Source organism: Nerophis lumbriciformis, linkage group LG13 (genome assembly GCF_033978685.3).
Source record: "Nerophis lumbriciformis linkage group LG13, RoL_Nlum_v2.1, whole genome shotgun sequence".
Lineage (NCBI taxonomy): Eukaryota > Metazoa > Chordata > Actinopteri > Syngnathiformes > Syngnathidae > Nerophis > Nerophis lumbriciformis.
The window spans coordinates 23,894,259-23,912,920 of NC_084560.2; the positions used below are offsets into that span (position 1 = coordinate 23,894,259).

General features: G+C 40.8%; 1 protein-coding gene across 1 annotated transcript in view; it reads right to left on the reverse strand.

The window, feature by feature from the left end:
- Positions 1–346: 346 nt before the first annotated feature.
- The window catches only part of hs6st3b (heparan sulfate 6-O-sulfotransferase 3b), a 186,311-nt gene continuing 167,995 nt past the window's right edge, over positions 347–18,662 (reverse strand). The window contains exon 2 of the mRNA XM_061971925.1: positions 347–1,094. Coding sequence (XP_061827909.1) covers positions 347–1,094 — 748 coding nt within the window. The remainder of the gene's footprint in view (positions 1,095–18,662) is intronic.

The following is an 18,662-nucleotide window of genomic DNA, read 5'->3' on the forward strand; positions in this document are numbered from 1 at the left end:
GGTGGACCGACATCATATTGAACCCTATGGGTTAGGAATGGGATGGCACTTCAAGTTCATATGAGTCAAGGCAGGTGGCCAAATACCTTTGGCAATATAGTATAGCTTAAGTGCTATTTGATGACATTCATCACTTTTTTGTTTTGTCTTTTGAAATATCGTCTTGAAAATAACCAAGGCAGCGATGACATGATGGAAATGCACGGAGAGCATTAGAGGACGTTAAGACACCAAAGGGCACCTGGAGGCAGTTTTGCAAAGTAAGACGACTGCACACTAGAAGCTGAGGAACAGATGAGAATATCATAATGTGATCATGTGTGAGTCAGACCGCTTCTTCATGGCATCACCAGCGAGCCACTTGGCTCGTGTAGTCCTCGGTGGTGCTCGGAAAGTCGCTGTCGGCCTCTTTCGCCAGCTCGTTTTTATAAGCTCCGCCCCTGCGCTTGGCCGACCGCGGCCAGGCCTGCCGCTCGCGCATCCATCGCCTCTCCTCGCGCCTCCTTAAGCGCACCTCCTGGTGCTCCCTCTGGCGGCTGGACTGGAAACGCTGCAGGAAGAGGTCCTTGGCGTAGTCGTACAGCTGCACGTCCAGGAAGTTGAGCTCCTCGATGCGCCGGCGCACGGCCTCGCTCAGGTCCACGTTGGCGGCGCGCGTGCTGTTGATCTGTGTGAAGGGCGAGATGAAGCGCAGGCTGAACGTCCGCTCGAACAGGTACTGCGTTTTGCGCTGGAACTCAGTCAGGCCGTAGAAGGCCATGTTCTTCAGGTTGCTCATGGCGCTGCTCAGGAGGATGTGGTCGCGCTGGCTCTCGTTCATGGACGACAGGTTGTAGCAGCCCACCAGGCTCAGGTCGGACAGCATGCGCACCTGCCGGTTGTTGGCCAGGTTGGACGGGCAGTTCATGAACTCCGTCAGGGCCACGCCGGACCAGTCCTCCCCGCTGTAGCAGGTGGGCAGCTCGTCTTGGGTGGGCGAGCGCCCGTCGCACATGTGCAGGGCGGTCTTCCACGTGGCGCCGCGCTGGACGTGCTTCCACTCGCTCAGGTAGCGGGAGACCGGGTCACGCAGCATGGTGATGTAGTAGAAGTTCCTGCGGTCACAACAAAGCACATCAACACTGCTGTGAGACACATGTTATCCGAGGGGAGACCGAGGGCAGCAGAGCAGGACTGCTGCGATTAACTCGAGACCGTGGAGTGTAATAGTACAGCAGCATGGTGCGCTAAGCTTAACACATGTGTTTGGCAATGTGGACTTTATTCAAGAGGAGACTGAGGGCAGAAAAAAACAGACCGCTACAGCAAAGGAGACTGTGGAATACATAATACTGTAGCATCCAGAGCTAAGGCACAGCAATAAGGTAGGCTAACGCTAGCAACTGTGTTAAGCAATATGGACTTTATCCAAGGGGAGATTGAGGGCAGAAAAAAACAGACCGCCACAGCAAAGGAGACTGTGGAATACATAATACTGTAGAATCCAGAGCTAAGGCACAGCAACAAGGTACGCTAACGCAAGCAACTGTGTTAAGCAATATGGACTTTATCCAAGAAGAGACTGAGGACTGCTGCGATTAACTCGAGACTGTGAAGTATAATAGTACAGCCGCATGGTGCGCTAAGCATAGCACATGTGTTTGGCAATGTGGACTTTATTCAAGAGGAGAGTGAGGGCAGAAAAAAACAGATCGCTACGGCAAAGGAGACTGTGGAATATAATAGCACAGCAGCATGGTGCGCTAAGCTTAGCACATGTGTTTGGCAATGTGGACTTTATTCAAGAGGAGACTGAGGGCAGAAAAAAACAGACCACTACGGCAAAGGAGACTGTGGAATACATAATACTGTAGCATCCAGAGCTAAGGCACAGCAACAAGGTAGGCTAACGCTAGCAACTGTGTTAAGCAATATGGATTTTATCCAAGGGGAGACTGAGGGCAGAAAAAAACAGACCGCTACAGCAAAGGAGACTGTGGAATACATAATACTGTAGCATCCAGAGCTAAGGCACAGCAACAAGGTACGCTAACGCAAGCAACTGTGTTAAAGCAATATGGACTTTATCCAAGAAGAGACTGAGGGCAGCAGAGCAGGACTGCTGCGATTAACTCGAGACTGTGAAGTATAATAGTACAGCCGCATGGTGCGCTAAGCTTAGCACATGTGTTTGGCAATGTGGACTTTATTCAAGAGGAGACTGAGGGCAGAAAAAAACAGACAGCTACAGCAAAGGAGACTGTGGAATATAATAGTACAGCAGCATGGTGCGCTAAGCTTAGCACATGTGTTTGGCAATGTAGACTTTATTCAAGAGGAGACTGAGGGCAGAAAAAAACAGACCGCTACAGCAAAGGAGACTGTGGAATACATGATACTGTAGCATCCAGAGCTAAAGCACAGCAACAAGGTACGTTAACGCAAGCAACTGTGTAAAGCAATATGGACTTTATCCAAGAAGAGACTGAGGGCAGCAGAGCGGGACTGCTGCGATTAACTCGAGACTGTGGAGTATAATAGTACAGCCGCATGGTGCGCTAAGCTTAGCACATGTGTTTGGCAATGTGGACTTTATTCAAGAGGAGACTGAGGGCAGAAAAAAACAGACCGCTACGGCAAAGGAGACTGTGGAATATAATAATACAGCAGCATGGTGCGCTAAGCTTAGCACATGTGTTTGGCAATGTGGACTTTATTCAAGAGGAGACTGAGGGCAGAAAAAAACAGACCGCTACAGCAAAGGAGACTGTGGAATACATGATACTGTAGCATCCAGAGCTAAGGCACAGCAACAAGGTACGCTAACTGTGTTATGCAATATGGACTTTATCCAAGAAGATACTGAGGGCAGCAAAGATCTGATCGCTACTGCAAAGTGGGGACTGGGGAATACATAATACTACAGCATTCAGAACTAAGGGCAAGCTTACATGGTAAGCTAACCTTAGAGTGTCTGTTTAGAATAGTGGACTTAATTCAAGAGGAGACTGAGGGCAGAATAAAACAGACCGCTACAGCAAAGGAGACTGTGGAATACATAATACTGTAGCATTCAGAGCTAAGGCACAGCAACAAGGTAGGCTAATGCTAGACTGTGTTGAGCAATATGGACTTTATCCAAGAAGATACTGAGGGCAGCAAATATCTGATCGCTACTGAAAAGTGGGGACTGCAGTGTTTCCCACACATTCATTTATTTGTGGCGGCCCGCCACGAAAGAATTACGTCCGCCACAAATGGATTTTTCGGCTTTTGACTCGCTCGACCGCTCATAAAAGCAATGGGACTGTCTGTGAATGTTGCTTGTAGTTACAACTCCGGTGCAGTAGGTGGCTGTAACTCCGCCAATAGCACTTAATTCACCTGGTGGGCCAGAAGAAGAAGAAGAAGAGGTACGGACGGACGGACGAAACGGGATCAAAATACGAGGGTAATATAGGTTATAGGTAGATATGTTATAGCTGCATCGCTCGCGGCTCGTCATATATTTAACGTTAATCCGCTGCTTCATTAACACCGCCGCTGTTTGACTCGTGGGCCGGGGCAGACGAACGTAGTAAAAGTCACGTGTTACCCTACCGACGAGCTAACGTGTCCAGGTTATAACCATGTTGTCAATAAACACACATGGACTGAAGCTAAATTGTCCACTGTCCACTGCAGCATGTGAATGCAATGAAAAGAATAAAATCTGATCCAACCAGCTGTTAAAATGTTGTCCAGGTTAATGTTTTGGCCATTAAAAGCCCTTTATTTCAAGATTTCAACTGTGATCGGGCTTAAAACAGGTGGCTGACCTGTTCAGATGGGTGTAACTGCTACTGGTCAAATAATGTGAAATACCATTTAATTTTACATGTATACAATGCCATTTAAATGTAATTATAGATAATAATAATAATAATAATAATAAATACTGTGTAGTGTTGTAAATAGTCAACGGGAAGAATTTTAGTAAGATATAAGCCATGAGCACTACACAGCCAGAAAAAAACCTAGGCAGGACAAGTAAAAATATTGGGGCAAGTAGATTTGAGAAGTCGGGCAAGTAGAAAAAACCTTAACGTTGAACCCTGCATGTGTTGAGCTGCTGCCGCTTAAGGTTAGACGGCACTGTACATAGAGCGCTTCTGCTCGTTAGTAATAAATTCTAATGTTGGATGTTCACTCCTTCACACAGATGAGTATAGAAAAATATTTTCAACGGCCGAAAAGGGCTCGACTTGGAGAGGAGGTAGGCCTACAGTCCGGACCACAGGTGCGACCTGTTCAGCAGCAGGAGGAGGAGGAGGAGGTTGACTGACTATGGCAGGACACCTCTGCCTCTGTTTCACTTTATGTTGCTGGTAAATAATATGGTTGTAGTATTAGGCTAAAGTTAAATTATTTAGTATTCACTAATTAAAGGGGCAGAGCTTTAAGAGACATTTTAGCTTTTATATTTTATAAGATATATTTTTTGTAAGAACCACAATTAATAAATATATTTCAGTGAATCACTAATTGTTCAAATCTGTATATAAATATGTACATAAAATGTTGTAATTATATTCCAACTCCGCGTTCTTCTTGGTCATCGCCGCTGCCGCCGCCACCCCCCGCCCCCTGACCACACCACCACAAATAGATGCCTGTCCTGTGGGAAACACTGGACTGGGGAATACATAATACTGCAGCATTCAGAACTAAGGGTAAGCAACATGGTACGCTAACCTCAGAGTGTCTGTTTAGAATAGTAGACTTTATTCAAGAGGAGACTGAGGGCAGAAAAAAACAGACCTCTACAGCAAAGGGGAGCCTGTGAAATACATAACACTGTAGCATCCACAGCTAAAGAGCAGGGTAGGCTAATATTAGCATGTGTGCTTAGCATTGTGGACGCTATTAAAGAGGAGACTAAGGGCAGGAGAAAATGGACCGCTGCAGCAAAGTGAAGACTGGAGTAAAATACTGCAGCAACCAGAGCTAAGGCACAGCAACAAGGTACGCTAACGCTAGCAACTGTGTTAAGCAATACGGATTTTATCCAAGAGATACTGAGGGCAGCAAAGATCTGATCGCTACTGCAAAGTGGGGACTGGGGAATACATAATACTGCAGCATTCAGAACTAAGGGCAAGCAACATGGTTAGCCAAGCCCAACTCCTGAAAAACAACCCCACACCATAATTCCTCTTCCACCAAATTTCACACTCGACACAATGCAGTCCGAAATGTAGCGTTCTACTGGCAACCTCCAAACCCAGACTCGTCCATCAGATTGCCAGATGGAAAAGCGTGATTCATCACGCCAGAGAAGGCATCTCCACCACTGCATCCGACGCTTTGCATTGAATTTGGTGATGTCTGGCTTAGATGCAGCTGCTCGGCCATGGAAACCCATTCCATGAAGCCCTCTGCGTACTGTACGTGGGCTAATTGGAAGGTCACATGAAGTTTGGAGCTCTGTAGCAACTGACTGTGCAGAAAGTCTTTGCACTATGCGCTTCGGCATCCGCTGACCCCTCTCTCAGTTTACGTGGCCTACCACTTGGTGGCTGAGTTGCTGTTGTTCCCAAACGCTTCCATTTTCTTATAATAAAGCCGACAGTTGACTTTGGAATATTTATGAGCGAGGAAATTGGACTGGATTTGTTGCACAGGTGGCATCCTATGACAGTTCCACGCTGCTATTCTTTCACAAATGTTTGTAGAAACAGTCTCCATGCCTAACTGCTTGATTTTATACACCTGTGGCCCGGGCCAAGTGATTAGGACACCTGATTCTCATCATTTGGATGGGTGGCCAAATACTTCTGGCAATATATTGTATGTAAATGCCTAAAAGTTCAGTACAGGACAAGGGCTTAACAGAGCATACTGTCATTTTCCTCATAAGTGTGTTGCTCCAAAGCCAAACCGGAATGTCATTGTTGTTGTTTTTTTTTCATATTTAATGAGAAGGTGAGTGAAGCGAGAGGCGTGCCAACAGCAGGTGCGTCCTGTCACTTGTTCTCTAAACTCGTCCTGCTTGTCTCCGGGACACGAAACGCATGCAGAGAGTTGTTGTTCGAGTGCACTCGGCAGCCCAAAGGTCACTCGTGTGCACCATCAGCGTCAACATGCATCAGCGTCTCTCTCACTCTTGTGTGTGTGTGTGAGTGACAGTACGGACAACTGTTTAACTTTATCCCAGTCACTTTCATACACTCTAGGGGGGGCTTGACGCAGCTTTACGTCAATTTCCCAGCTAAAGTGAGATGAAGGTAATTAATGGATCAATAACACATAGAAGGCCGCCACGCCGGAATATTAAGCTTCAGTTAACAGGATGAATGCTAAAATCAAAGCTGATAGATTAACCTTCGTAATGTGTCCGTGTTAGTTGACTATTTAAAAAGTTTGGGGTCAAATGAGAGCTTTTGTGGATGTTAAAGGATGCTAATGAAATTTATAAATTTTTATCTTATTTCAAACCATTTTAATTCTTATTTTTCCTCAAACTTGCACAACAACCACAACACATATTGTACTGTCATATTTTTTTTAAACTTCTATTTATTCATTTTTATTTTGAATTATTATTTTTAAGGTTTTTTTTATGCATTTTTTTTTCATTTAATTTATGCATTTATTTACCATTGTTTTCCGATATTATCGGCCGATGAATGCGTTAAAATGTAATATCGGAAATTATCGGTATCATTTTTTTTAATTATCGGTATTGTTATTTTTTATTTTATTTTTATTTTTTTATTAAATCAACATAAAAAACACAAGATACACTTACAATTAGTGCACCAACCCAAAAAACCTCCCTCCCCCATTTACACTCATTCACACTCATTCACACAAAAGGGTTGTTTCTTTCTGTTATTAATATTCTGGTCCCTACATTATATATCAATATATATCAATACAGTCTGCAAGGGATACAGTCCGTAAGCATACATGATTGTGCGTGCTGCTGGTCCACTAATAGTACTAACCTTTAACAGTTAATTTTACCGAGGATGTCGTTGTGGCTTGTGCAGCCCTTTGAGACACTCGTGATTTAGGGCTATATAAATCAACATTGATTGATTGATTGACCTTAATGGTCAATTTATGGATTATTATACCTCACTCTAGATAGTCTAGCCTCAGAGTAGACTTCACCTGTTTTTTCCAAAGGCTCTCTGAGATGGGGAGTCTACAAAGCTGTGGACGTGACGTCATGCACGACAATCAGCGTGACAGTGAGGAATATTACTGTCAGGACCAATTTGGTGGACTGGCAAACAACTCCCCACACAGAGCTCTGCTGTGAACCAAAAAGAAAAAAGAAAAAAAAACTCTCCGTCTTTTTTTAGTGTGACGTGTGCGCAGACGATCTAGAAGAAAAGCCTCGGTTTCTTCTTGGCAGTTAGTGTCGGTGCAACACACAACTGGTTATTATATGGCCACAATTAGCCCATGGTGACATTCAGCCTGATCGCAGGCAGCCAAAAAGAACAATGTGCTGTTTGTCTCCATCTGCATGTGGACTTTGGAAGGAAAATAATTCATTTATCAAGAAATAACAGCAACATAATAATAGAGCCAAGTCCAAGTTAATAAGCAGACCCCATCCTTGCTCAGCGGCATGACTAACTTGACAGTGTGTGTGTGTGTGTGTGTGTGTGTGTGTGTGTGTGTGTGTGTGTGTGTGTGTGCGCGCCAACACAACAGGGAACTGCGCGACTGTCAACTTCATGCTGACCCCTCGGATTCATAACCTTTGTTTTTTTCCTGCTTGCTTGTCTTGTCTTGTCTAAAAACCAGCTGACTAATTATAAAAAAAAAGCAGCTTGGACTCTTTAATCATATTAAAACAATTTTATCCAATAATTGTAATAATTTGTACAGGATTGCTTATTGCTTTTATTGGATAGTCTGTTTATTTCAATTCTTATTTTTTATCTTTATTACTTATGTGATTTATTTTTATTCCATATTTGTTTCCACTACCGCACCTTAAATTGGAGTCCTTAATCTCGTTATATGCAAATATAATGACAATAAAGTCCATTCTATTCTATTCTACTTATTTTCCATTTCAGTGAACAAATTATTATCTATTTTCCCAATCCAAATACAATATTTCCTTGCTAGTACAATCCTGGACCACATTGTTAAATATGTAAGTGCATTAGAAGAAATGAATGACAGTATTATCGAATTTTATGTTGTTTTTCCTGTCTGGCACACATTTTGATTGCTCTTCTGGTTTTTGGTGTCACAGCCCGGGCTCACCCCAGTGCGCATTCATCTGTGCACTGCGCTGGGCAGCACCACTCCGGCAGCTGTATTCAATCAGCGGCTCATTCAGCACGCTACACACCTGTCGCTGATGAGCTTCCTCGCCTTCTTAAACCAATGCAAACCTGCGTTCCGGGCCAGAACGTAGCGACCTGTTCCCGTACAGTAAGCCGACAAACCCGAGCTCTATGCACTCTCTCTCTGTGTATCATTTGTCTCGTGTTTCCTTGTCGTCTTCCAGCAGCATTCCTCCGTTCCCGCGTTACGAGCTGTGTGTCTCGTCTCCCCCGTATTCCCTCTGGCGTGGTCGGGGTTGGTGCGGGAGCCTGGCTGGTGCGGGGACATGGTTGGGGGCGTGGTTAAGAGGGGAGGAGTATATTTACAGCTAGAATTCACAAGTATTTCATATATATATATATATATATATATATATATATATATATATATATATATATATATATATATATATATATATATATATAATATATATATATAAGAGATACTTGACTTTCAGTGAATTCTAGCTATATATATATATATATATATATATATATATATATATATATATATATATATATATATATATATATATATATATATATATATATATATATATAAGAGAAATACTTGAATTTCAGTATTCATTTATTTACACATCTACCCATTATTGAGTTAAGGGTTGAATTGTCCATCCTTGTTCTATTCTGTCACTATTTTTACCATGCTGAACACCCTCTCTGATGATGCATTCTGCTTCGTCTCCTTGTTGTGTGCGCAGTTGTGCACTGCACTCTGTAAAAGCCCTAGATGTTATTGTCACATATGCATGTACAGTAGATGGCAGTATTGTCCTGTTTAAGAGTGTCACAACATTGCTGTTTACGGCAGACGAACTGCTTTACGGTATACGAAAATGTGACTGCTGTTGTTGTGTGTTGTTACCGCACTGGGAGGACGTTAATGAAACTGCCTAACAATAAACCCACATAAGAAACCAAGAAACATTCTACAGTTATAATGTGATTGGGCAGGCACGCTGTTTATATTGTGGGAAAGCGGACGTGAAAACAGGCTGTCGACACGTCACTCAGGTCCGCATGGAGCTGGAGGGGGCGTGGCCTCCAGCTCCGCCTGAATTTCGGGAGAAAATTTGTCCCGGGAAATTTCGGGAGAGGCGCTGAATTTCGGGAGTCTCCCGGAAAATCCGGGAGGGTTGGCAAGTACCCGTGTCATTGCTGGTTGACGAGCAGACAAGCATGTTCGACAGCGCACACACACAGAGTACTTACAAGCAGACACAGTGTGTAGACAGAAAAGGGAGAACGGACGCATTTTGGCTTAAAAACTAACGATAAAGGTGAAGTTATAACACTGAAACGCCCTCAGGAAGAGGTGCTTTAAGACATGGCTAGCAGTCGGCAGTGTTATAGCTACTTCTAAATCACTAATCCTCGCCTCCATGGCGACAAATAAAGTAAGTTTCTTACAAGTATAATCTCTGCAGGACGAGGAATAGCTAAACATGCTTCACTACACACCATAGCTCACCGGCGTCAAAATGTAAACAAACACCATTGGTGGATCTACACCTAACATCCACTGTAATGATACCAAGTACAGTAGCGTATCTAGTCGATACTACTATGATTACGTCAATATTTTTTGGCATCACAACACCTTTTTTTGTTTAAAAAAAATGTATATTATGTTTATAACCTCAGGAAATATGTCCCTGGACACATGAGGACTTTGAATATGACCAATGTCTGATCCTGTAACGACTTGGTATCGGATTGATACCCAAATTTGTAAAGCATCCAAACAACAGAAGAATAAGTGATTATTACATTTTAACACAAGTGTAGATAGAACATGTTAAAAGAGAAAGTAATATGTTATGTTACTGCCAGTGACGTGCAGTCACTAGAGGCCTCACCTGCCATCATGGAAAGAAAAAAAAAGTAAAAAGAAAAAAAAATAAATTAAATTGTTATATGTATCCAGTGATTATACTATAAAGTTATTTTCCATTTAACTTCACCAGTTTTAGATTATTTTTATTCAAAATCGCTGAATTTTCACATTTGCCGTTCAAATACTGAGAAGAGACGGTGCGGGGATCAGTAGCCAGTTGAGGCACGTCACTCAGTTGTGCCTCAACATGGATTGCGCAATGACTCGGCTAACTGCTGGCCTGCTGTGCAGTGAGACCGTATTGCTATATGAACTATATTATACATTTCCATAGTTTAGTTAGCTGAGGTATATAATGTACAGTGTATTTTGTCAACAACTGTATGTGTGTAACGTATTTCTTGTGCTGAACAATCATAAAACTGCTGCGAAGACGCACTGGCTGAGGCTCGCAGTAATCCCGCCTCCTGGTGCCGGTTAATGCAACCCCGCCGTAGAACGCACTCCCCGACGGGAGCGACATACCAACCAAAGCCCACACCCAAACCCCCCACGTGCAAGACCGAACCCACTCAAAAAAGTCACCCAACAAGAAGCCAAAAAGTGCAAAAACAACAATGCTCGCGTTGGAGGAGCCGCGAACGACCGCAAGGCCACAACATTAGGTACACCTGCAGACTGCAGCACGGATTTCATATTTCATTCATTCACAACTCCTCCATCATGAACATTATTGTTTTTGCACTTTTTGGCTTCTTATTAAATAACTTTTTAAAAAGATTCAATCTTGCACGTGGAAAGTTTAAGTGTGGGCTTTAGTTGATATAACACTCCCGTCAGGGGGTGCATTAATCCAGCCCTACCATAATAACGTTTTTTTTATTAAATGTGATTTTTGGTGTGCTACAGTTTGTATGTGTAAAGTTAAAGTTAAGTTAAAGTAGCAATGATTGTCACACACACATTAGGTGTGGTGAAATTTGTCCTCTGCATTTGACCCATCCCTTGATCACCCCCTGGGAGGTGAGGGTAGCAGTGGGCAGCAGCGGCGCCGCGCCCGGGAATAATTTTTGGTGATTTAACCCCCAATTCCAATCCTTGATGCTGAGTGCCAAGCAGGGAAGAATGCTGCTATGAGCTTTTAAACATAACCCGTTAACTGCTGCCAATCAAATGGTGAATAAGATACTCTTTAGGGTTCATATGTTTGTAAATCTGACTGTGATGAAGTCAGTGCCTCACCAGCCATCAACCTCACCGCACGTCACTGGTTACTGCATATGTCAGCAGACTAAATTAGGAGCCTTTGTTTGCTTACTTACTAAAAAAAGACAAGTTGTCTTGTATGTTGACTATCTTATATAAGGACAAACTTGCAATAAGAAACATATGTTTAATGTACCGTAAGATTTTTTGTTGAAATAAAGCCAATAATGCAATTTTTTGTGGTCCCCTTTATTTAGAAAAGAAACGAAAAGTATCGAATAATTTTGATACACTACTGCAATACATTAAATATTACAAGATACTTAGGTTGAGCGTTCGTGGTTTGGGCATGTCCATCAGAGGGGGTCTAGGTGAAGTAAATGGACCTACAAACATAGTGAAAAAAAAGTATGCTCACCTTTATACAGACCATCATGTAGTGATGATGAATCCGTCATTTTATTCCAATGTGCGGCAAAATATAATGCACATGTACCACTAATTCAAAAAAATCAGCGCGGTAGTGTTTTGCGTATTCTTGCTCAAATAATAAACACGTGGGTGAAGACAAAAAGGATTCTTAATAACAGTCATTAAATATTTAAGTTAGTATGCAGAACGACCTTTGTGCAAGACGACAATGTTTGAATGTGTGTGAAAACCACTCATTGGTAATGTTCAGCATCACTCCTTCACAGGGCCAAAAAAAAAAGAAGCAGACATTGAGACGACTTTGTCTTTCCACACACAAAGCCGACCAGCCTTACTTGACTCCTGATCTTTTCTCTTTCTCCTCCTTGTCCAACACACATTAGCGTTCCCTCTCCATCCATAACCTTTTCTTAAAGGTTGTCACATTTATCACGCTGCCGAACTTGCTTGTCAATCTGCTCTTTCTGCTGTGTGTCTTTCTCTCTGGTTCTTCCTCTCTCTTCCCTGGTCCTCCACCTGAGGCAATGCATATGATAACGGCTATCATTCGCCTCCTTTCTTTGCGTAACATTCCCTCATCTCTTAAGAAAGTTGATGAGAGAGCGAGCAGACCCGGTGATAGACTGATTGTATCTCGGAGGACAATTTCAGCTTGAGATAGCTTTCTATTTTAGGAGAAGTCAAGGAGTGGAATTTAACTGCTGCGAGCCGCTCCCAAGGAAGTTTTTTTTTTTAATTTTCCACTATTATAATGGTTAATAATAGAGGTGGGAATCTTTGGGTACCTCACGATGCGATTCCATTATCCATTTAACACGATTCTGTATGAATTATAATAAAACATGTTACATGTTAACAAAGCTCCTCTCGGCTGCTGACATATGACTTATACGCGCAGTTTTGTCTTAAAAATGTATTTGTAGAAAAATGTTTCCTTTACATTTTTGTTTACAAAAATCACAGAACGTTATTCAGTCAAATGCAAGAAAATAGAGAAACTCCCACTCTAACAAATTCCCAGCTTTAGGATATTAGGATAGAAATTGGCAAAAAAATAAATAAAAGTACAAATATAATATTTATTATAAATACAATACTATAAATAGAAAAAACTAAAAATGTATTTGATTCTTTAAAAATATTGGAGATGTATATATGTAATATATGCGTATATATACATATACATATACATACAGTGTATATATATATATATATGTATATATATATATATATATATATATGTATATATATATATATATATATATATATATATATATATATATATATATATATATATATATATATATATATACATATATATACCTACATATATATATATATACATATATATACCTACATATATATGTATATACATACATACAATAATACATACATATACACGGCGTGGTGCGGTTGGGAGAGTGGCCGTGCCAGCAACCTGAGGATTCCTGGTTCGATCCCCATCTTCTACCAACCTCGTCACGTCCGTTGTGTCCTTGAGCAAGACACTTCACCCTTGCTCCTGATGGGTCGTGGTTAGGGCCTTACATGGCAGCTCCCGGCATCAGTGTGTGAATGTGTGTGTGAATGTGGAAATAGTGTCAAAGTGCTTTGAGTACTTTGAAGGTAGAAAAGCGCTATACAAGTATAACCCATTTACCATTTATATACACGCACATGTAAACACATACATATATATATATATATATATATATATATATATATACACATATACATTAGGGTATTACCGGTATTAGTATAGTACCGCGATACTAATTAATCATTTTCGGTACTATACCGCCTCTGAAAAGTACACACCGTAGCTCACCGGCGTCAAAATGTAAACAAATGCCATTGGTGGATCTACACCTAACATCCACTGTAATGATACCAAGTACAGTAGCGTATCTAGTCGATACTACTATGATTACGTCAATATTTTTTGACATCACAACATCTTCTTTCGTTTAAAAAAAATCTATATTATGTTTATAAACTCACGAAATATGTCCCTGGACACATGAGGACTTTGAATATGACCAATGCATGATCCTGTAACGACTTGGTATCGGATTGATACCCAAATTCGTGGTATCATCCAAAACTAATGTAAAGCATCCAAACAACAGAAGAATAAGTGATTATTACATTTTAACAGAAGTGTAGATAGAACATGTTAAAAGAGAAAGTAAGCAGATATTAACAGTGAATGAACAAGTAAATTAATAATTCATTTTATACCACTTGTCCTTAGTAATTTTGACAAAATAATAGAATGATTAATGACACAATATGTTACTGCATATGTCAGCAGCTAAATTAGGAGCCTTTGTTTGCTTACTTACAACTAAAAGACAAGTTGTCTTGTATGTTTACTATTTTATTTAAGGACAAACTTGCAATAAGAAACAAATGTTTGATGTACCATAATATTTTTTGTTAAAATAAAGCCAATAATGTAATTTTTTGTGGTCCCCTTTAAATAGAAAAGTACCGAAAAGTATCTAAATAATTTTGGTACCGGTACCAAAATATTGTTATCGTGACAACACATACATACATACTGAACAAAAATATAAACGCAACACTTTTGTTTTTGCTTCCATTTTTCATGAGTTGAAATCAAAGATCCTAAAACTTTTACTATATACACAAAATACCAATTTCTTATAAATATTGTTCACAAATCCGTCTAAATCCGTGTTGGTGAGCACTTCTTCTTTGCCAAGATAATCCATCCCACCTCACAGGTGTGGCATATCAAGATGCTGATTAAACAGCATGAATATTGCACAGGTGCGCCTTAGGCTACCCACACAATAAAAGGCCACTCTGAAATGTGAAGTTTTGCTTTATTGGGCTCTGGGGCTGGGGTCAGAAAAGCAGTCAGGAACTGGTGTGACCACCAGTTGCCTCACGCAGTGCAACACATCTTCTTCGCATAGAGTTGATGATGTTGTTGATTGTGGCCTGTGGAATGTTGGTCCCATACTTGCCAACCCTCCCGGATTTTCTGGGAGACTCACGAAATTCAGCGCCTCTCCCAAAAACCTCCCGGGACAAATTTTCTCCCGAAGATCTCCCGAAATTCAGGCGGACCTGGGTGACGTGTCGACAGCATGTTTTCACGTCCGCTTTCCCACAATATAAACAGCATGCCTGCCCAATCACGTTATAACTGTAGAATGATGGAGGGCGAGTTATTGGTTTCTTATGTGGGTTTATTGTTAGGCAGTTTCATTAACGTCCTCCCAGCGCGGCAACAACACACAACAACAGCAGTCACGTTTTCGTCTACCGTAAAGCAGTTCGTCTGCCGTAAACAGCAATGTTGTGACACTCTTAAACAGGACAATACTGCCATCTACTGTACATGCATATGTGACAATAACATCTAGGGCTTTTAGAGAGTGCAGTGCACAACTGCGCACACAACAAGGAGACAAAGCAGAATGCATCATCAGAGAGGGTGTTCAGCATGGCTAGAAAAATAGTGACAGAGAATAGAACAAGGATGGACAATTCAACCCTTAACTCAATAATGAGTAGATGAGTGTTATGTGTGTGTATATGTGTAAATAAATGAACACTGAAATTCAAGTATTTCTCTTATTTATATATATATATATATATATATATATATATATATATATATATATATATATATATATATATATATATATATATATAGAGCTAGAATTCACTGAAAGTCAAGTATTTCTTATATATGTATATATATATATATATATATATATATGAAATACTTGACTTGGTGAATTCTAGCTGTAAATATACTCCTCCCCTCTTAACCACGCCCCCGACCACGCCCCCCCACCCCACCTCCCGAAATCGGAAGTCTCAAGGTTGGCAAGTATGGTTGGTCCACTCTTCAATGGCTGTACCAAGTTGCTGGATATTGGCAGGAACTGGAACATGCTGAATATGCCGATCCACAGCATCCCAAACATGCTCAATGGGTGACATGTCCGGTGAGTATGCTGGCCCTGCAAGAACTGGGATGTTTTCAGCTTCCAGGAATTGTGTACAGATCCTTGCAACTTGGGGCCGTGCATTGTCATGCTGCAACGTGAGGTGATGATCTCGAGCGAATGGCACAACAATGGGCCCCAGGATCACGTCACGGTATCATTCAAAATGCCATCAATAAAATGCAATTGCGTCCATAACATACGCCTGCCCATACCGCAACCCGACCCACCATGCGCCACTCGATTCACAACCTTGACATCAGCAAACCGCTCTCCCACACGACGCCACGCACGCTGTCTACCATCTGCCCTGATCAGTGAAAACCGTGATTCATCCGTGAAAAGAACACCTCTCCATCGTGCCAGATGCCATCGAATGTGAGCATTGGCCCACTCAAGTCGGTTACGACAACAACAAACTGCAGCCAGGTCGAGCATGCAGATGAGCTTCTCTGAGACGGTTTCTCACAGTTTGTGCTGAAATTCTTTGTTTATGCACACCAATTGTTGCAACAGCTGTCCGGGTGGCTGGTCTCATACGATCATGGAGGTGCATCTGCTGGATGTGGAGGTCCTGTGCTGGTGTGGTTACACGTGGTCTGTGGTTGTGAGGCCGGTTGGATGTACTGCCAAATTCTTTGAAACGCCTTTGGAGACGGCTTATGGTAGAGACATGAAAATTCCATTCACGGGCAACAGCTACTGTGGACATTCTTGCAGTCAGCATGGGCAGTCTAAAGCAAACCTGTGCAATAATCATGCTGTCTAATCAGCATCTTGATATGCCACACCTGTGAGATGGGATGGAAAATCTTGGCAAAGAAGAAATGCTCACTAACACATAGTGTGAGCAAAATTGTGACTAAGTACAGTCACAAATTTGTGGCTATAATTTGAGAGGAATAGGTCTTTTGTGTATGAAGTAAAAGTTTTAGAACTTTGAATTTAACTCATGAAAAGTTGGAGCAAAAACAAAAGTGTTGTGTTTATATGTTTCTTCAGTATGTTTCGATCATGCATACATACATACAATTAATACATTATAAAGGTGTTATGGTTGTGACAGTTTGACCCTTGAACAGGTTATTTCTATTTTAATTGTAATTTTAATTTAATTGAAGGCTGCGCTGTATGTAAAATGTTTGTGGTGAAGCAAATTTTTAAATGACTTAATTGAAGTAGCTCAGAATTATGAACAAGTTCAAACAGGGTGGCTTTACTATTTGATGTATGCCACAAAAGTCCTTTTCAGATTTGGGATCAACACTTGTAAGAAAAATAACTGTTTGAATAGTTAGTCAATCAGTTCCAGCTGCAACAACACACCCCTTCTAATTTACATCTGTAATAGATGGCCATTGAAATAAATAGTTATTATTATTTCAATGGTTTTTTGTAAAATTACTTTTGCAGATTTTAAGGAGTTGGCTCTTTTTGAGTGCAGCTATACTAATACAATGTACCTTCTGTCAGACTAATAATCAAATCCAGCTGATCCAGTCAGGAAAACTCACTTTTATATGAATAACACTATTAAGGTCGGTAGGGGGTATGCAACACGACAAATTAATTTTTATTCCATGCAGACAACCAGAAAGCCGCCGGTGAGACCAAAGAAAATAATCAGCTGGCAGTTCTTCGTCTGCTCTCAGAGGAGGTTTCAATTTACAGCTTCCTGAGAAGGAAAGAAATAACCTTTTGGAAAAAAAAAAGTTCTGCCACAGGATGAAATCCTTTATTGCATATTAGTCAGTACTTGTCCACAGTCTAGTAGAGAGGTGCCAAGGACAAAATATGTCACATTCTTGCTTCTTATCTTTTATATTGTTTCATATGACTTCGGATGAGTTTCACAAATCAGACATTTGGTTGTCCTTTTTGAAATGATATTCAAGGACTTGTTTTCAAGAATATTGCTTGGAAAAAGTTACATTTCATTTAGTGTCTTTAATATAAATGTGTGTGTCTTTTGCATTACATATACCATTAACAACCTTTATGATACACTTATAATAATATTGAAGTTCTAAACATTATTTTTGCAAATTCACCAAATCATTGAATTTCAATATTTTGATTCAACAAATAAAGGGTTTGTACATTCTCTGTATCTACCATTGTGTGTTAATTGACCTTTTCTGTAACACTATTAGTGAATGTAATGTACTTTTGTAGTTATTTCCCCATATTTCTGCACAATAACTCAGATATGGTAACACTCGCGTGCCAACTTCACTGGTTTTGTAGTACCGGATTTTTCGGACTATAAGTCGCAGTTTTTTTCATAGTTTAGGTGCTACTTATACTCAGGAGCGACTTATGTGTGAAATTATTAATACATTACCGTAAAATATCAAATATTATTTAGCTCATTCACATAAGAGACTAGACGTATAAGATTTCATTGGATTTAGCGATTAGGAGTGACAGATTGTTTGGTAAACGTATAGCATGTTCTATATGTTATAGTTATTTGAATGACTATTACCATAATATATTACGTTAACATACCAGGCACGTTCTCAGTTGGTTATTTATGCGTCATATAACGTACACTTATTCAGCCTGTTGTTCACTTTCAAATGTCTATTCTTGGTGTTGGGTTTTAACAAATAAATTTCCCCAAAAAATGCGACTTATACTCCAGTGCGACTTATATATGTTTTTGTCCTTCTTTATTATGCATTTTCGGCAGGTAATAAATAAATGATAAATGGGTTGTACTTGTATAGCGCTTTTCTACCTTCAAGGTACTCAAAGCGCTTTGACACTACTTCCACATTTACCCATTCACACACACATTCACACACTGATGGAGGGAGCTGCCATGCAAGGCGTTAACCAGCACCCATCAGGAGCAAG